Below are 14,578 nucleotides of genomic sequence, written 5' to 3'. Positions count from 1 at the left end.
AGTTCCAGAGTTTGCATTTACTGGCCTACCACCAGCGATGAGCAGAGCCTTTCTCAAACACATATCTTTAAAACAAGAAAGAAATGACAAATCTCTGGTATATTACACCAAATGTACAAAAGCATTTTTTTTTCTCTTCCAGATGTACAGAAGGGTGTGCTTAAATGAAGAAGGTTGTGAAGGCTGAACAATCATGGATTTTTCTGATCAATTGTGCTTTAGGAAATTATTGACAGTTTTGCACAGGTTCTTGAAAACGTTATTTATAATGAAATCAACTAAAACTATTTTTGCTATAAGTTCTATAAGGTGCATAAAACCCTTAAATTCATCTAGTAGCTGTTCCCCTGAACAGGTTTATTTTAGTAAAAAAAAAAAAAAGAAAGAAAAAGAAAAAAAAAACCAACAAAATACAAAAAGATTTTTATCAAATGTTATGATGCAAAAAAAGAAAAAAAAAAGAAAAAAGGAAAAAAAAAAAAAGAAAAAGAAAACTTCAATTCTCTGGGTATGCACAAAGACCATGAAGACTTACCCAAGTGCATGACCGGATTCTTGTGGTTTTGTTCATTTTGTGTTTTCGTTTGTGTTTTTTTCAGCTGTATGAAATGGGCTTTCTGATGTTTAAATAGTCCAACTTCACCCCTGGTGTTCTGTGCTTGCAGTGTGAGTGTTGCAGCCAGTGTCTCTTTTCTTAGCTTTCCGTTTTCCTTTCCACGTAGTGTGAAGTGTCTTATCCTTTTCTATGAATTCCAATTTGCCTTAACTCTTTTGATGCTGTAGCTGTTTCAGTAAAAGTTAGTTCAAACTAATGATGTAGAATGCTTTGACCAAATGGGCTGGTCTATTATGCCTTGTTAAACAGCAGCATAGGGCTTTTAAAAGGTAGTCAATAAAAGTTGCTGAAATTTTGGCTTTTTTAAATATGTAGTAGGTGTTTTTAATGATTTTTCACATAATGTGTAAGGTAGTGAAATGCAAGAAGGGAAAACTGTTTTGTGTGAAACACATTTTCTGACTGGGGAACTTTTAATAGGGTAAATTGTTTGTAAGGCTGTACGCCAAGAGTTTCCTCTGATAGTTTGACTGATTTAGGATATCTGCTGTATGATGCAATGTAAAGTCTTTTTTGCCTTTTTTCAGGAAAAAAAAAAACAACTAACTTGATGTTCTAGATTTAGTGTAGGTAGCGTAGGGGCAGGGGGTGGGGGGAGGGGAGGGAGTCACCGAATGTTTTGTCCTTCCTTTATACTAACGATAGTGCTTTAGAATGAGAATGACGCCTGAGATCTGGCAAACCGAAAAAAACCACAGATGTTGCTATTGCAACGAAATGGCAAAAGTTAAAAGTAAGGATTTATCTTCAAACATAAGCTGAGATATGAATAGAAGCAAAACAATTGGCTACTAGCTCTCTCTATCACGTAAATTTGAGAAACAAAAATTACTTGGCACTTTTAAAGGTAACTTCACCAAAGACCGAAGAGCCAGTAACCAGTAGCTCCAGCTTGTCTCAGCATCACATCTTCTGTGCTCTTTATTTTTGCCGGACCAGTTTGCGGTTAGGAGAATGTGCCTTTTTTGTACCTTTGGATTTAGGTTTTATAATTTTAATTGACGTATGGACACACACAAACAAACAAAAAAGCATGAAGGAAGATTTGGATCCAAGCAGTGCCACACTTTACATCATCACTACAAGTGTTAAGTGTAAAGAAAAACCAATTTTGAAACTATGAAATTCCTGATTCATAAATACACAGTTATTTCTACTTTAGTACATATAAGATAATTCACTGTTATTAAAGCTCTTTTATTAAGACAATTGCATACGTTTGAAAAGCAATGGTAAATTAAGTTGTCTTCCAAAACTGTGTACTTGTCTGGTCAACTGCGTGTGATCAGTTATCTACCTCAGAGTCTATTTTCTTTTGTGCTGGGACAGGTTGCTGGCCCTCCCTGTTTCCACAGACCAAATCCTTCCTAGCTCAGGAGCTAGGCCTAAGCAGTTATTTCTTTCGAGTATTTTTTAGTTCTTAAAATTTATGCTTGTGTTTGATTATAGATGTCAGTGATATTTCATAGTTTCAAAAGTCCTTGCTGCTCTGAGAAGTGTAGATTCTAGTGAAAATTACATAGTCATAAGAGAAGTGTGTTTTTGTTTTTGTTTTTGTTTCCTTTTTTAAAGTTGTGGTATTATTGGTTCTATGCTCCCTGGAATATTACTGCTTTGTGAAAGTCCAGACTGAACGCAGCACCCTCTTTGTACCTAGTACATTGTAAACCTGGGTCTCTCACTACTTGATATTTTTGCATTAGTTAAGACAGAAATTTGATAACTCAGAGGGGAGGGGAAATCTGCTGCTAGAAGTGTCTGAACTAAGTGCCATACTCGTCTGGGTAAGATTTGGGAAACATAACCTCTGTACATAAAAAAAGAAAAAAAACCAGTTAAACATCACATAGTAGACAGCCATTAAATTATAAAAAAAATTAATTTATGAAGAAAGACCTTTTGTACAGATTGAAAAAAAAAGATTTTCATAGAGATATCTATATGATCAAGAGAGTTAATTTTTTATTTTTGTTTTACTAGTGCCACAAACTTGCCAGTGGTAACTTATTTGTCCGGTTCAAGATAACTCTGTAGTTTTCTTTCCTAGGACTTGTTGTTAAACGCCAAAAAGACATTTTTGAACTGTACATTTGATCAGATTGTTAGCTTTTTCTGTTTTATTTCTTTTGAGAACCTTTGAATAAAAAACATCTGAAATTTTATTTTCCCTGTCAATTTTTTTTAGATTAGATTCAATGTATATCAGAATTTCATTTCATTTCTGATCTCTTCTTTCAGCTCAGTGGATTGGTTTGAAACTGAGTTGAAAATTATTTTCAGATTCAATATGTACTTGAAATATATTTCCTTTAAAAGAACTGGAAAAAACCTTCCCACCCTGTTGTTTTTGGTTATTTCAGTTCATGTACAGGGACGAGCATTAGCTCACCATGTTTCCTCTCAGCAAAGTCCACCTTTGGTCTGTTCTTAAACACCAAAGAGCCAGGCCCCTCTCCTTCCTCCTTCCTTACTGCTACCTTTGGACTGTGGCACTGTCATTGCCCAGCAAGGAGGACAGAATGAAAACAGTGTCCCCATCTCTGGTAAACAAGCTCACGGGTAAGGATTTCAAGGTGATCTTATCCCTGCCTTGATGCGTCGGGCCTCCTTTAGTGACCTTGTTTGGCTGTTCCCAGTAGGAGGCTCTGGTGCAGCATTCAGGGGGCAGAGACAACAGCTCTCTTTCCCACACTGACATGCTTTATGGGAGGCTCTTAGTACAAGAAATTGACTCTTACCCAAGGTAAATGAAATGTTTCAGTGTAGTTGTAAAGGTTTCTTTTTCTGCTACCCAGTGGCTCTGTCCTGATGAAAGGAGTGGGCGAGAAGGACATCCATAGCCTCCATTTCTGTATGCCTCCGCCGCAGTGTGGACGATGGGATCTGTGAATTAGATACATGGGGTTTAGAGCATTTACCTTGCCAGAGCCGAGAAAGCCCCAGTACTCACTGGCTCTATGAGAAAAGGGAACCCGGTCCTCTAATGATAACCAGTGCTTCAGAGAAAAAGATGTCGGGGCAGGAGCAGAGTGTAGCCTCACTGAGACACACGCAGGCTGCCAAGAATGTAAGCTATGTGGCCTCATGTTCTGTCCCAGCCTCACACTGTCCCCATGCTCCTTCATAGGACCACTGACCAGAGACAGGAAAGAAATACTGCTGGGCACCTTAGGTTTTGTTAACCTTATTTTTGTTCTCTTATTTTAAGACGGCTTATGTCATTGGAGTCCTGGGACATCCGGGGGCTGTCGTTCACACAGAAACTGATAAACACTTTTTCAGAGCACCTTTTCTGTCTGTGCAACAGGGCTAAGCAAGCCAGAATGCTGATGGATAAAAAAGAGCTGTAGCTCACACACAGAAAGAGGACCTGTGGCACCTTTGGGGATCAACCCCACCTTGCTAAAATGTTGTGGTTCCTCGGGTCATCGTCAGGGGCCAGGACTCCCTCTTTGTCTGAGATGGCCTGGGTCCAAGGATCGGGGAGGAATTCTTGCCTGGAAAAGAGGGAGGAAGCTGGCAGCGACAACCGGGCGTGCATATTTCTCTCTGTATGGGCTGGGATGAGGGAGAGCAGGGGTTGGACAGGAGCCCCGTTTTCTCCCCACCACCCATGCCCTTCAAGAGCAGTGGCGGGAGGTACATCCGCTGGAGCATGAATTCCGCCTCCTCTCAAATTTCACAGATGCTGGTTAAAAATTCACTAAGAGAAAGGTAGTGCCTCCCAGCCTGAGGAGGGGCTCAAAAATGTTCAGATCTGACAACGATCGTCTCATTCCACCAGAGTAGCCGGAGGAAAAGATGCAGCTGCCTTGGGAGAAAGGTCACAGACCTGTCACCACCACCTTCCTCCACCACCCCCAGCCCCCCCGCCCTTGCCTGAAAATCTTCAGAAGATGGCAAGTAGTTAGGAAAATTCAGCCCAGGGTTAAAGAAAAACCGGGCAGCTTCTTCCCCTGCAATAGCAATGTGATGAAATAAGCACCCCTCGGTAGTGGCGGGGAGCGGGGGAGGGGTGGCCGCAGGCAGCCCCGGCAGGTGGCGCTGGGGAGCAGGGCTGCGGGGCAACGCTCCCGGGGCCCAGCGCAGCGTCCTTGGTACGGCTGGGGAGGCGGTGCCGTGCGCCCACCCTTCCTGTGGATGACCTTGGCCAGGCGATGGAATTTCAGCCCTGTGGAATGGCTCCGGAGGAGTGTCTCCTGTCTTTGGACGTCCTGTCTTGACGCTCTGGGTCTTTTCAGGGCCCGGGAATGTTCTCACTTGAGCCACTAGAGGGAGGATTTTGTGGCTCTTCACCTGCAGCTGTGAGCCTGAAGGCAGGCGACCCGGGCCTCGCAGGGGGTGCTCCTGGTGGAAATCGAGGATCCCCAGGCACACACCTCTGGGGATAACAGGGTACTCGAACTGCGGGTTAGTAGTAAGAACGTTGCCCGATGCTGTAGCTCCCTCCTGAGAGCATTGTTGCTCAGACGGGGAGTAACTTATATGTGACTTTTAAGGCTCAAGGAAGGGCTTGGGGACAGGGAAGGAAGTCAAAAGCCTTGCCAGACTTCATGACTGCAGGCACAAGAAAGTGCTGGCAGGTCTCTGGGCTGCTCAGAATTGAAAAAAGGTGGCTTTGGATTAAATACAAACTTTAATGCTATTATTCCTTTTGTGTGTGTGTGTGTGAGAGAGAGACTGAGATCTGATCTAGAATATTCCACTGCTCATTGACACAAAATATGGATCATAAACGAGACTACAGGTATCTCCTACCCTCTAGTATCCCAGAAACCACTTCCTCTCCTTGAATACCTCCAGTGACTGGGCACTTCCCACCTCTCCTGGCATCCTGTATCTTTTTTGGAACTGCTCTCAAACTTGCTTATGGAGTCAAATTTGCATCTTTGTCATTTCTACTTGTCAGCCTTAGTTCTGCCAACTGAGATGCCACAGAATAAGTCCGTCATTCCCATTCCTGAAAAGACAAAAGCATAGTGACAGACGACACATCAGTGATTGCCAGGAGTTAAAGGGGACAGGAGGATGTGACCATAAAGGGGATAGCACAGGGGAGTTTGGGGAGAATGATGAAACTGTTCTATATCCTGATGATGGTAGTTACACAAATCTATATTTGAGCTAAAATTCATAGAGCTGTATACCCAAAAATTCTATTTTAATGTACAGCCATTTATTCAAAAAACTTTTTTAAAAATGAGACAAGTCAGTCATTTCTCAAATGTGGAAAACTCCTGGCTCCACAAATCTTCTCTGGGTTGAACATTCCTTGTAGCTTTAACTGTTACTCATCAGCTCTGGCTCACCATCAGGTCACCCTCCAGATGCACCACAGGTGACTCAAGATAAAACCCAGAACCGCAGGAATAGCCTGGGCCTTCACCTGTCTCCCCGGCTCAGCCCCATCTGTCTGCTGGAGGTGAAATGGTCTCCTTATTGACGTCCCAGTTCTTAAAGCTTGTAGCCAATTAAAATCCCTATTCCTTTCTTTCTTTTTTCTTTTTTTTGTCACAATGATGAATTATAATAGACATGCAATGGAATATTACGTAGCCATTTTTAAATGAAGACATTTTCACAGCATGAAAAATACTCAAGATATAAGGTGAACAAAACTCTCAGGCACAGAACTGTAGATATAGTATGCTTATAATTATGAAGCAATATTTAAGTATAAAAGATGGGACTTCCCTGGTGGCACAGTGGTTGAGAATCTGCCTGCTAATGCAGGGGATACGGGTTCGAGCCCTGGTCTGGGAGGATCCCACATGCTGCAGAGCAGCTAGGCCCATGAGCCACAACTACTGAGCCCGCGTCTGGAGCCTGTGCTCCGCAACAGCAAAGGCCGCGATAGTGAGAGGCCCGCGCACCGCGATGAAGAGTGGCCCCTGCTTGCCACTACTAGAGAAAGCCCTCGCACAGAAACGAAGACGCAACACAGCAAAAATAAATTAATTAATAAACTCCTAGGCCCAGCATCTTAAAAAAAAAAAAAAAGATGAGGAGGTACTTCAAAGTGCTTAGCTGTGGGTGAAAGGGTTATGGAATGTTTGTATTTTCTCAGTTATACTTTTCCAAATTTTTCTAGTTGTCTACAATGAAGACATTTTATAATCAGGAAAAAAAAGTTTTAAAAGAATGTTGTCAGATCATCCTAAAATTATGCGAGTTGCTATTTTCATTATATTCCAGTTCAGCACATTCAATTAATTTTTTTTTCCATTTAAAAGATACTGCACCAGACATCAGAAGACACAAAGAGGACATGATGTGGTCCCAGTCCTCAAGGAACATTCTTGTGAGGAGACGGTGTATAAATGACAATAGTTCAAGGAGAAGTAACAAAAGTGTGATCTAAATAAAGAGCTTTGGGAGTGCTGTGAGGGGCCCAGACGGCATAAACACTCTCCTGAGGTTCTTGTCATTTTCACATTACCAACCAGTTAGTTCCTTTCTTACTGATCAGAATTTACTCCAAAGCAGCCATTTCCTCACTAGTTCCTCTGCCTCCTGACAGATGAAATTGTCGGGCAGACAAATGAAGTCTTTGGTAGCTCTGTCCTTGCCAGAGACTTGGAGCAGATGTCCAAAGAGTTGACTTCTTTCGTCACTCCTGCTCTGAAAATATTGGGATGTGTAACAAGAAAGTGTCATCTTGTTTTGTTTTGTTTTGTTGTAAATAATCAGGGTGTAGGATACGTTTTCTTAATAATGTCGTCTTCTTTAAACTACCTTGGTCAGATGATCTGCACACACCAGATTGTGGATTTGCAAACACCTGTGTAGTTTTCTGACTGCCTCCCCCGCAACCTCCACTATAGTCTTGAGAACTCATGTTTATTACTTTCTTCACAGAAGTCTAGCCAGCAATCTCATCATATCCCCTTTGTTACACATTGCTTTGACATGTGCAAGAATAATACGTATATTATTTCCCTCAGCTTTCACTCTCCTAGCGATTCATCTGTCTTTGTTTGTTTTACAAACCTTTATTTTTACAAAGGTTTGAAGCAACTTACCAGAAACACAGTAAGATAAATGTAAAAATCAGGGCTTGAGAAGTTAACAGTGAAAAGAGATAAAGAGAGCACAGAATGTAGCTCTGCAAGCCAGAAGGCCTCCATCATCCCTATACTTGAACCTCAATGATTTTGAGTTTCCCGGCAGCCAAGGTGAAAAGGGAGAAAGGTACATACATCTATAGCTTTTATTTTCAAAGGGAGCAAAGACTACCAGATCCTCTGGGAAAAGATAGTATTTACTAGATTTCGATAGGAACTCCTGCAGGCAGCACTGGACAGTGTCTTCCGCCACCTTTCTCTGCCCACACAATCACACTTTCCCAAGGTGGTTTCAGGTAGGGCCTCTGAATGAAAGTCAAGGACAGCATCCCAAATCACCACTCCATGAAAGTTACTCTGGAATGCTGTAGACTCGTAACAGACGTTTTCAGTTACGCCTCTTCTCAAATGTTCTTGGGCGGTATACTTCATCCCTCTCACCAAGCCTATTGCTCTACTTCTGAAGGACAAAAGTCTGTTTTGCAACGGCACAAACATTCTAGGTGCTCCTTCCACTTCCACATTCAGATCCTCAAAGGAAAAAGAGGTGCCAGGCCCAAGTCATCCTGCGGCTTACTGAGCACTCCCAGTGATGCCTAAGGCCCTGTCCTATTTCTTCCATTCCACTGGAAGCAGCAGCTCGGGGGCAAGTGTCTGGGCTGGCTCGTTTGGTCAGACACTTGCTCCTCTGTGGCAAGACCTGTGAACTGGGAAGCAGGATCATGGCACTTCCCATTACCTAATACTGCAGCTTTCCAGAGACTCTCAAAATTAATAATGCTTCTCTATTTTTTCATCAAAGGACCCTTGAGAGCTGAGGAGAAAGCGTAGGGAACTCCAGGGATGTCGAAGCACATCTGTGTGGCCCATCATGAACACAACATTTCTCATGTTTTCTCAATGGGAAGCTTGTGTTTACTTTATAACATCTTTCTCTTTTCCCCCGAAGTGGTTGTGCCTTTGAATTTATTTAATTTTTTAAAAAGTTTTGAAACACAAAAATTGCAAGTACGGTACAAAAAATTAAAAAAAAAAAAAACTTTTATCCTGATATATTTGAGAGCAAATTATCAACCCAAAGCTCCATGACCCTCTACAAACAAGGACATTCTCCCATATGACCACAATACAATCATCAAAATAAGGAAAGGCACACTGAAACATCACTGATTATTCCAGTAACGCCTTTGGAGTAAAAAGATCCAGTTCAAAAATCATGCATTGCCTTTAGTCGTCGTGTTCCTTTGGTCTCCTTCAGTCTAAAATATCTCCTCGGTCTTTAGTTGACTTTTGTGATTTGGACACAATTGAAGATTCCAGGCCAGTTATTTTGCAGAGTGTCCTCAGACTGGTTTGTTTGATGCTTCTGTGTGGTTCTGCACCTTTTGCAGGAATATCACCAAAGAAGAGCTGTGTTCTCCTCGCTCCGTCCCGTCAGGAGGTGCATGATTTCAATTTGTCTCATTATCAAGGATATTCCCTTTGATCACTTAATTAAGGTGGTGTCTGCCAGGCGTCTCCCCTGTAAAGTTACTCTTTCTCACTTTGCAGAGATTAAGTAGTTTGTGGGGAGATGTTTTGGAACCATGAAAACGTGCTGAACTTCCTCAAACTCGAATTTATTCATTTACTTATTTCTATGAGTATGGACTCAGGGTGTCCTTTCTGTTCAATGGATGCGAATCCGTAATCGGTATTTGTTTTGATGCTCAAATTGTCCCTAACTTGGCCTGTGGGAACTCCTGCAAGCCACCTTCTGTGTTTTTAAAGGTGTATCCCCATTATTCTTCAAGAACCTCCCTGCTTGCTGGCCCCGCCAGATGTGCCAAGCTTGCCTTGTACTTTCCCTGTTCCAGTCCTAGATTCAGCCATTTCTCCAAGGAGTCCTGGTTCCTTTTAGCAGAGAACGGTGTTTAGAAGGTAAGGTTTGGGCACTAGATATACTCATTGCTACTGACATGTCACTGTTCTCCAGCCCCGTCAGTAAATAGGGATAAGGAGTGTGTGTGTGGGTACAGGCGTGCAACACACACACTTACATCTGTATTTTCTCCATGATCTATACATACTGAAAAACATACATCTGCATCCATACCTCCAAGTCCTTTCCAACAAAACAGCATTCATTTTCCCTTATTTGTAATTCTCTTTGCTGACACCAAGGAACCTGGATCCCGAAATCCTTGATCCTTGTACTCATTCGATCAGATCCCGTCTGTGACCAGCCTCCCATCTCTGACACCCCCTCAGCAGGACAGATACCTCAGACTTACTCTCCTGCTTAGGCTCTCACACCTCAGTCTGCGTGGGAGTCTGGGATGGCGAGGAGGTTAATTCTCCTCCTACCCTGCCCAGAGGGAGATGAAAACTTTTGTCAGGGGACAGGGGTCATTCTGCCATAAGAGGGTCAGTCCTCTCCAGAGGAAGGGGGCCTTTTGTGATGCCGTAAATTTGCCCCAAGAAGTCTGCTTTCCTCCCACTGTCAGATGGAATGCGGTCAAAGTTTTGAAACAGAAAGTTGAAGAACAGGAATGGTGTGGAAGTGGAAAACCCAAAAAGGAGACATAAAAAGAGACATGGAAGGATGGCAGAAAGAAGAGAAAGAAAGGAAGAAGAAAAGAGCAACTTAGAAAGGGACCTAGGTAGGAAAACGAATATTAGACAGTTTGAGTGGAAGAGAAAAAGAAGATAAAAGGAACTCCGTTGATTGACATCACCCTCGCAAAGCTGTCCCCCAAGGGCCTGGTAAACACGCTGGTCTCTCACAAGCTCTCAGCCACCAAATTTGGTGTGTATTAAATTAAAGAAACAGAGATGCTTCTAAGGTGCCTGCACTGACTTGCCATCTCTGAGGCCCCAAATCCAACATTTTGCAGAAACTCCAATGCAGCAGCCCCCTGATTTCCCCAGATGTTTTTCCAGCGCCTCGCAAGCGAATCTAGTCCAGCATCACAAAACGCGGGGTTACTTTCTTACCAAGTTGAACCATCTCGTTACCCATGAGTTAATTCTGAAGTCTCTGCAATAAATGCCTTTGAGTTTTTGAGAATAGAAAGAGCTACAGCCTTTTGTGGTCATGGAGAAAGAGTGAATTCACCGATCGAAACCGTCTCATGTCTCTTTTCCTCCAACTGGGCCTCCCTGCAGCAGCGGCCAGGGTGATGTCTCCACTTCCCTGCCTCCAGTCCCACCTCATCCTACCGCAATCTGGGCTCTGCTGCCAGCTCTCCACTGCACCATTCCCATCCCGGCTGGACAGGGACCTCCGATTCCCAAGTCAGAGAACTCTCAATCCTGATCTGAATGAACTCTTGGCTGCATTTGTCACTGTTGACAGGCCTCCTCTTCTTGAAATTTCATTCCCCAGCTTGAAGTTCTTCCACAGCCCAAGTCTAAAATGCCTGGCTCCCCCAGGACCTCATTTCCACTGGCTTTGGGACCTCACCTCCAGCCACACCCCATCTTGAACTTTAAAATCTCAGAAGCGGGGCTTCCCTGGTGTCGCAGTGGTTGAGAGTCCGCCTGCTGATGCAGGGGACACGGGTTCCTGCCCTGGTCCGGGAAGATCCCACACGCCGCGGAGCGGCTGGGCCCGTGAGCCGTGGCCTCTGAGCCTGCGCGTCCGGAGCCTGTGCTCCGCAACGGGAGAGGCCACAACAGTGAGAGGCCCGTGTACCACAAAAAAAGAAAAAACCAAAACAAAAAAATCTCAGAAGCATTCTGTACTCTGCACCTTTTTTTTTTTCAACTTAGCACCTTTGGTTTTATTTTCTTCAACCCAGATTAATCAAATTTTGCTTGAATTATCAGCTTTTCCTTAAGGGTAACCATGCATAATCACTATGAAACCTGCTGTGAAACTTCAGCATTCACATAGACAAACCATGAGTCGGAGAACTCATTTTGTTGCTATTAGCTTCAAATAAGTCAAAACCAAATCCTATCATATCAGGCCTGCAACAAAAGTCGCTGGGTTAAACCCCCTGCTTATCATCATACTATGAAAAAAAGAAGAGCTGACATTTAACAGTCACCCCATCCTTTTAGCTTTGAGAACAGTACTGGAGGGATTTCCTGCTGTCTAAATTCAAGCTGGGATTTCAGAGTTAGCTTATTAGCACATTGGGGAAAATCACCCGTTAATACGGTGGGAAGAACAAACCTATCTATTGTTTCTATCCACTGTTTTCTATCAATGGATAGAAAACACAGCTGGTGATGTTTTAAATGAGAATCTTTGTGGTTTCTCACACGCCTAACCTGTATCACATTCTTGCTTAACAAGGGCCCCTGTTCCTTCCATCTGTCTTACCAGATTTTGGGTTTGGCTGCGCTGGCTGTGGACTCCCTGGCAATACCGACTCTGCTGACCGCTTTGGGCGCCGAACTCGGCCTCAAATCCAGTCGGCCTCGATCATCGCAAACAGCTGGCCGAGCCTTTGCTTAACGTCAGGCTCACTGGGAGCACGACAGGACTTCGTGTGCACTCTGATATGTTCGGCAAGTTTCGACTTATAAATGAAGCCCTTGCCGCAGTCTGCACAAGCGAACGGCCTGCCGGGCCTGTGGCCCCTTTCCCGGAAGTTTTTATCGCACTCGGGGTAGCGGAAAGGCCTCTCACCGGTGTGCAGGCCCTGGTGGCTGAGCAGCTGCGCCTTCAAGCGGAAGCTCTTGTCGCACTGGGAACACTGAAAGGGCTTCTCGCCTGTGTGCGTCCTGATGTGCTCCACGAGCTTGGACTCCTTGGCGAAGCCTTTGCCACACTCGCAGGAGAAGGGCATCCGGCCGCCGTGCAGCAGCCGGTGCGCCTTCATGTCGGCCTTCACGCAGTAGCTCTTGCCGCAGTCGGGGCACGGGAACGGCCTCTCCCCCGTGTGCAGGCGCTGGTGGCTCCGCAGCTGCCCCTTGAGACGGAAGCAGCGGCCGCAGTCGGGGCAGCCGAAGGGCCGCTCGCCGCTGTGCACCCGCAGGTGCTCGCACAGCTTGCACGGGTGGGCGAAGCCGCGTCCGCACTCGCCGCAGGAGAGCGGCCTCTCGCCGCCGTGCCTCCTCAGCCGGGAGCCAAGGCTGCTCATCTGAGTGCAGCCTCCGGTGGAGCCGCAGCCGCCCGTGCTGGCGGGAGGCCCGGCCGCACTCGGCGCACCGGAAGGGCCGCTCTGCGCTGTGCACGTGGGTGTGGTCTGGAAGCCCGCACTGCGGGGAGGAGCGCCGGCCGCACGGGCCGCAGGAGGCCGGCCTCGAGAGCCTCCGGGCGTTCCTCGCCAGCCGGGCTGAGGCCCGGCTTCTCTCCCAAGCGCGGGAGCTCAGCCTGCTCGGAGGCGGCCCCGGCACCCTCTCTCCTGGAGCCTGGCCTCTCCCGTCGCAGCCGGGGCACTGGGAAGGCCTCTGCCCCGAGCGCAGGTGGTGGGCATACACTTCACACTCGCTGCCCAGCAGCTGGCTCTCCACGGGGTGGATTGCCAGGGGTCTAAGCAAACACGACTTCCGGCGGAAGCCCCGCCCACATTCTGGACAGCGGAAGTGCCTCTGGCCCCGAGGGATGCTCAGCAGCTGTTGTGCGCCGGTTTGTTTGCGGAACTGATTCCAGGCCCTGTGTGGTGGGTCCTTCTGGCTCCCCTGGCTCTGAGAGGTTCTTCCAAAAGCCTTACCCGCAGACGGGGCAAGGGTGCTGGAGGCCCTCCCCAGAGGTTTCCTGGAAGCCGGGGGGACCGAGAGTCCTGGGACTTACGATTGTGTCTCTTTGGGTGGGTTCCCTGGAGCTGTGGACTACTGGAACTAGAGCCCGAGCATCATGTCTTTGTGGATTCAGGAGGGCGACGACTTGGTCAGGCCTGAAGGAAACATCTTCACTTTTTCCCTTCACTTTTAATAAGGGTTCAGAGGAACGCTGGCTCTGAACAGGATCTACTTGGAAATGGCAGTGGGCTTCTCCTGGTTTCACAGCTTGCTGGCTTCCCACAAACAGTTGTCCCTCAATAACTGGATCCAAATGCAAATCAGCAGAGGTGCAAATTATGTTTCCTGATTTTTGTGATTCTCCCCAGATCCTGAAGAGTTCTCTCCCCTGTTCAAGCCAGGATATTAGTTCTGGTTTGGGAAGTCCATCATCTAGAGAAACAAGAATCTCATAATTGGTGTTCATTACTTGCTTGTAAAGCTCCTTCTGCCATGGCTCTAGATCCCGCCATTCTTGCTCGGAGAAATAAACGGCCACATCCTCAGAAGTCAGAGGTAACGGAGCCGGCTCGGCCATGGGCCCTCGCGGTCCCACCTGGCCCCGGACCGGGTTACAGCCAAGCCAGGAGTCCCGGCTGCCCGCGGCACCTTCCCTGCGGCAGCGGCGGCTGCGGTCTCCCACACCGCCGCTCCTCGCCGACCTCTGTACTTTGCACCTTTGCCCCTTCTTGTGTCGCTCCTAGGATGGTCTCCTCCACCTGGATAACTCCTATTTATCCTTTAAGAGTCAACTCAGTACTTAAACTCCTTGGGAATAATTAGGCAATAAATAACTAATTTCTTTTGAACTTTTTTTTCAGTTGTGAAATAAGCTTAGAAAAGTGCATAAACCATAGATGTACAGCTCAAAGTCTTGTAGCAAAATGAGTACCTGTACCTCCACCCGAGTTGAGAAATAGAACATGGCCCCCTCCCTAGATGCCCCGACAGCTGTGCCTCTTAACAGTCATCAACCCCTCCTTCAGCTCAGTAGGTAACACTCCACAGACTTTATGTTATTCACCTCCTTGCTTTTCTTTATGATTGTATCACCTAAATATGCTTCCCTAAAACCTAGAGTTTAGTTTTGTCCATATTTGAACTTTCTATAAGTGGAATCGTGCTTTCAATATTTCGTTGTGTCTGGCATCTTTTGCTCAATATTATATCTTGAAGATTTAGT

At 45.8% G+C, this 14,578-nt stretch overlaps 2 protein-coding genes across 15 annotated transcripts in view; one reads left to right on the top strand and one right to left on the bottom strand.

Moving 5' to 3' along the window:
• RBMS1 (RNA binding motif single stranded interacting protein 1) overlaps positions 1 to 2,778 on the top strand; it is a 212,577-nt gene extending 209,799 nt beyond the window's left edge. For all 14 annotated transcript variants that reach the window (XM_049712070.1, XM_049712083.1, XM_049712072.1 and 11 more), the window contains one exon: positions 143 to 2,778. Coding sequence is in view for 1 of the 14 variants with exons in the window: in XM_049712080.1 (XP_049568037.1) it covers positions 143 to 187 (45 nt within the window). In the remaining 13 variants the exon portion in view is untranslated. The remainder of the gene's footprint in view (positions 1 to 142) is intronic.
• Positions 2,779 to 11,414: 8,636 nt separating this feature from the next.
• On the bottom strand, positions 11,415 to 14,109 carry LOC101290112 (zinc finger protein 786-like). Its single transcript, XM_033421747.2, has 3 exons — positions 13,329 to 14,109; positions 12,875 to 13,270; positions 11,415 to 12,792 (listed from the first exon to the last, which is right to left on the bottom strand). The coding sequence occupies exons 1-3, from the start codon at positions 13,931 to 13,933 to the stop codon at positions 12,075 to 12,077; spliced, it is 1,719 nt and encodes a 572-aa protein (XP_033277638.1). The 5' UTR covers positions 13,934 to 14,109; the 3' UTR covers positions 11,415 to 12,074.
• Between the last annotated feature and the right edge of the window lie 469 nt (positions 14,110 to 14,578).

This window comes from Orcinus orca, chromosome 7 (genome assembly GCF_937001465.1).
Source record: "Orcinus orca chromosome 7, mOrcOrc1.1, whole genome shotgun sequence".
Taxonomy (NCBI): domain Eukaryota; kingdom Metazoa; phylum Chordata; class Mammalia; order Artiodactyla; family Delphinidae; genus Orcinus; species Orcinus orca.
The sequence above is the reverse complement of the archived record's forward strand: the minus strand, read 5'-3'. Positions and strand labels throughout refer to the sequence as shown.

Coding starts and splice junctions, on each gene's coding strand:
- LOC101290112 (XM_033421747.2), bottom strand. CDS start 13,933: ATGGCCGAGCCGGCTCCGTTACCTCTGACTTCTGAGGATGTGGCCGTT. Junction 13,271..13,328: donor CACCCTTGCCCCGTCTGCGG/GTAAGGCTTTTG, acceptor CCCACCACACAG/GGCCTGGAATCAGTTCCGCA. Junction 12,793..12,874: donor GGCCGGCGCTCCTCCCCGCA/GTGCGGGCTTCC, acceptor GCCTCCCGCCAG/CACGGGCGGCTGCGGCTCCA.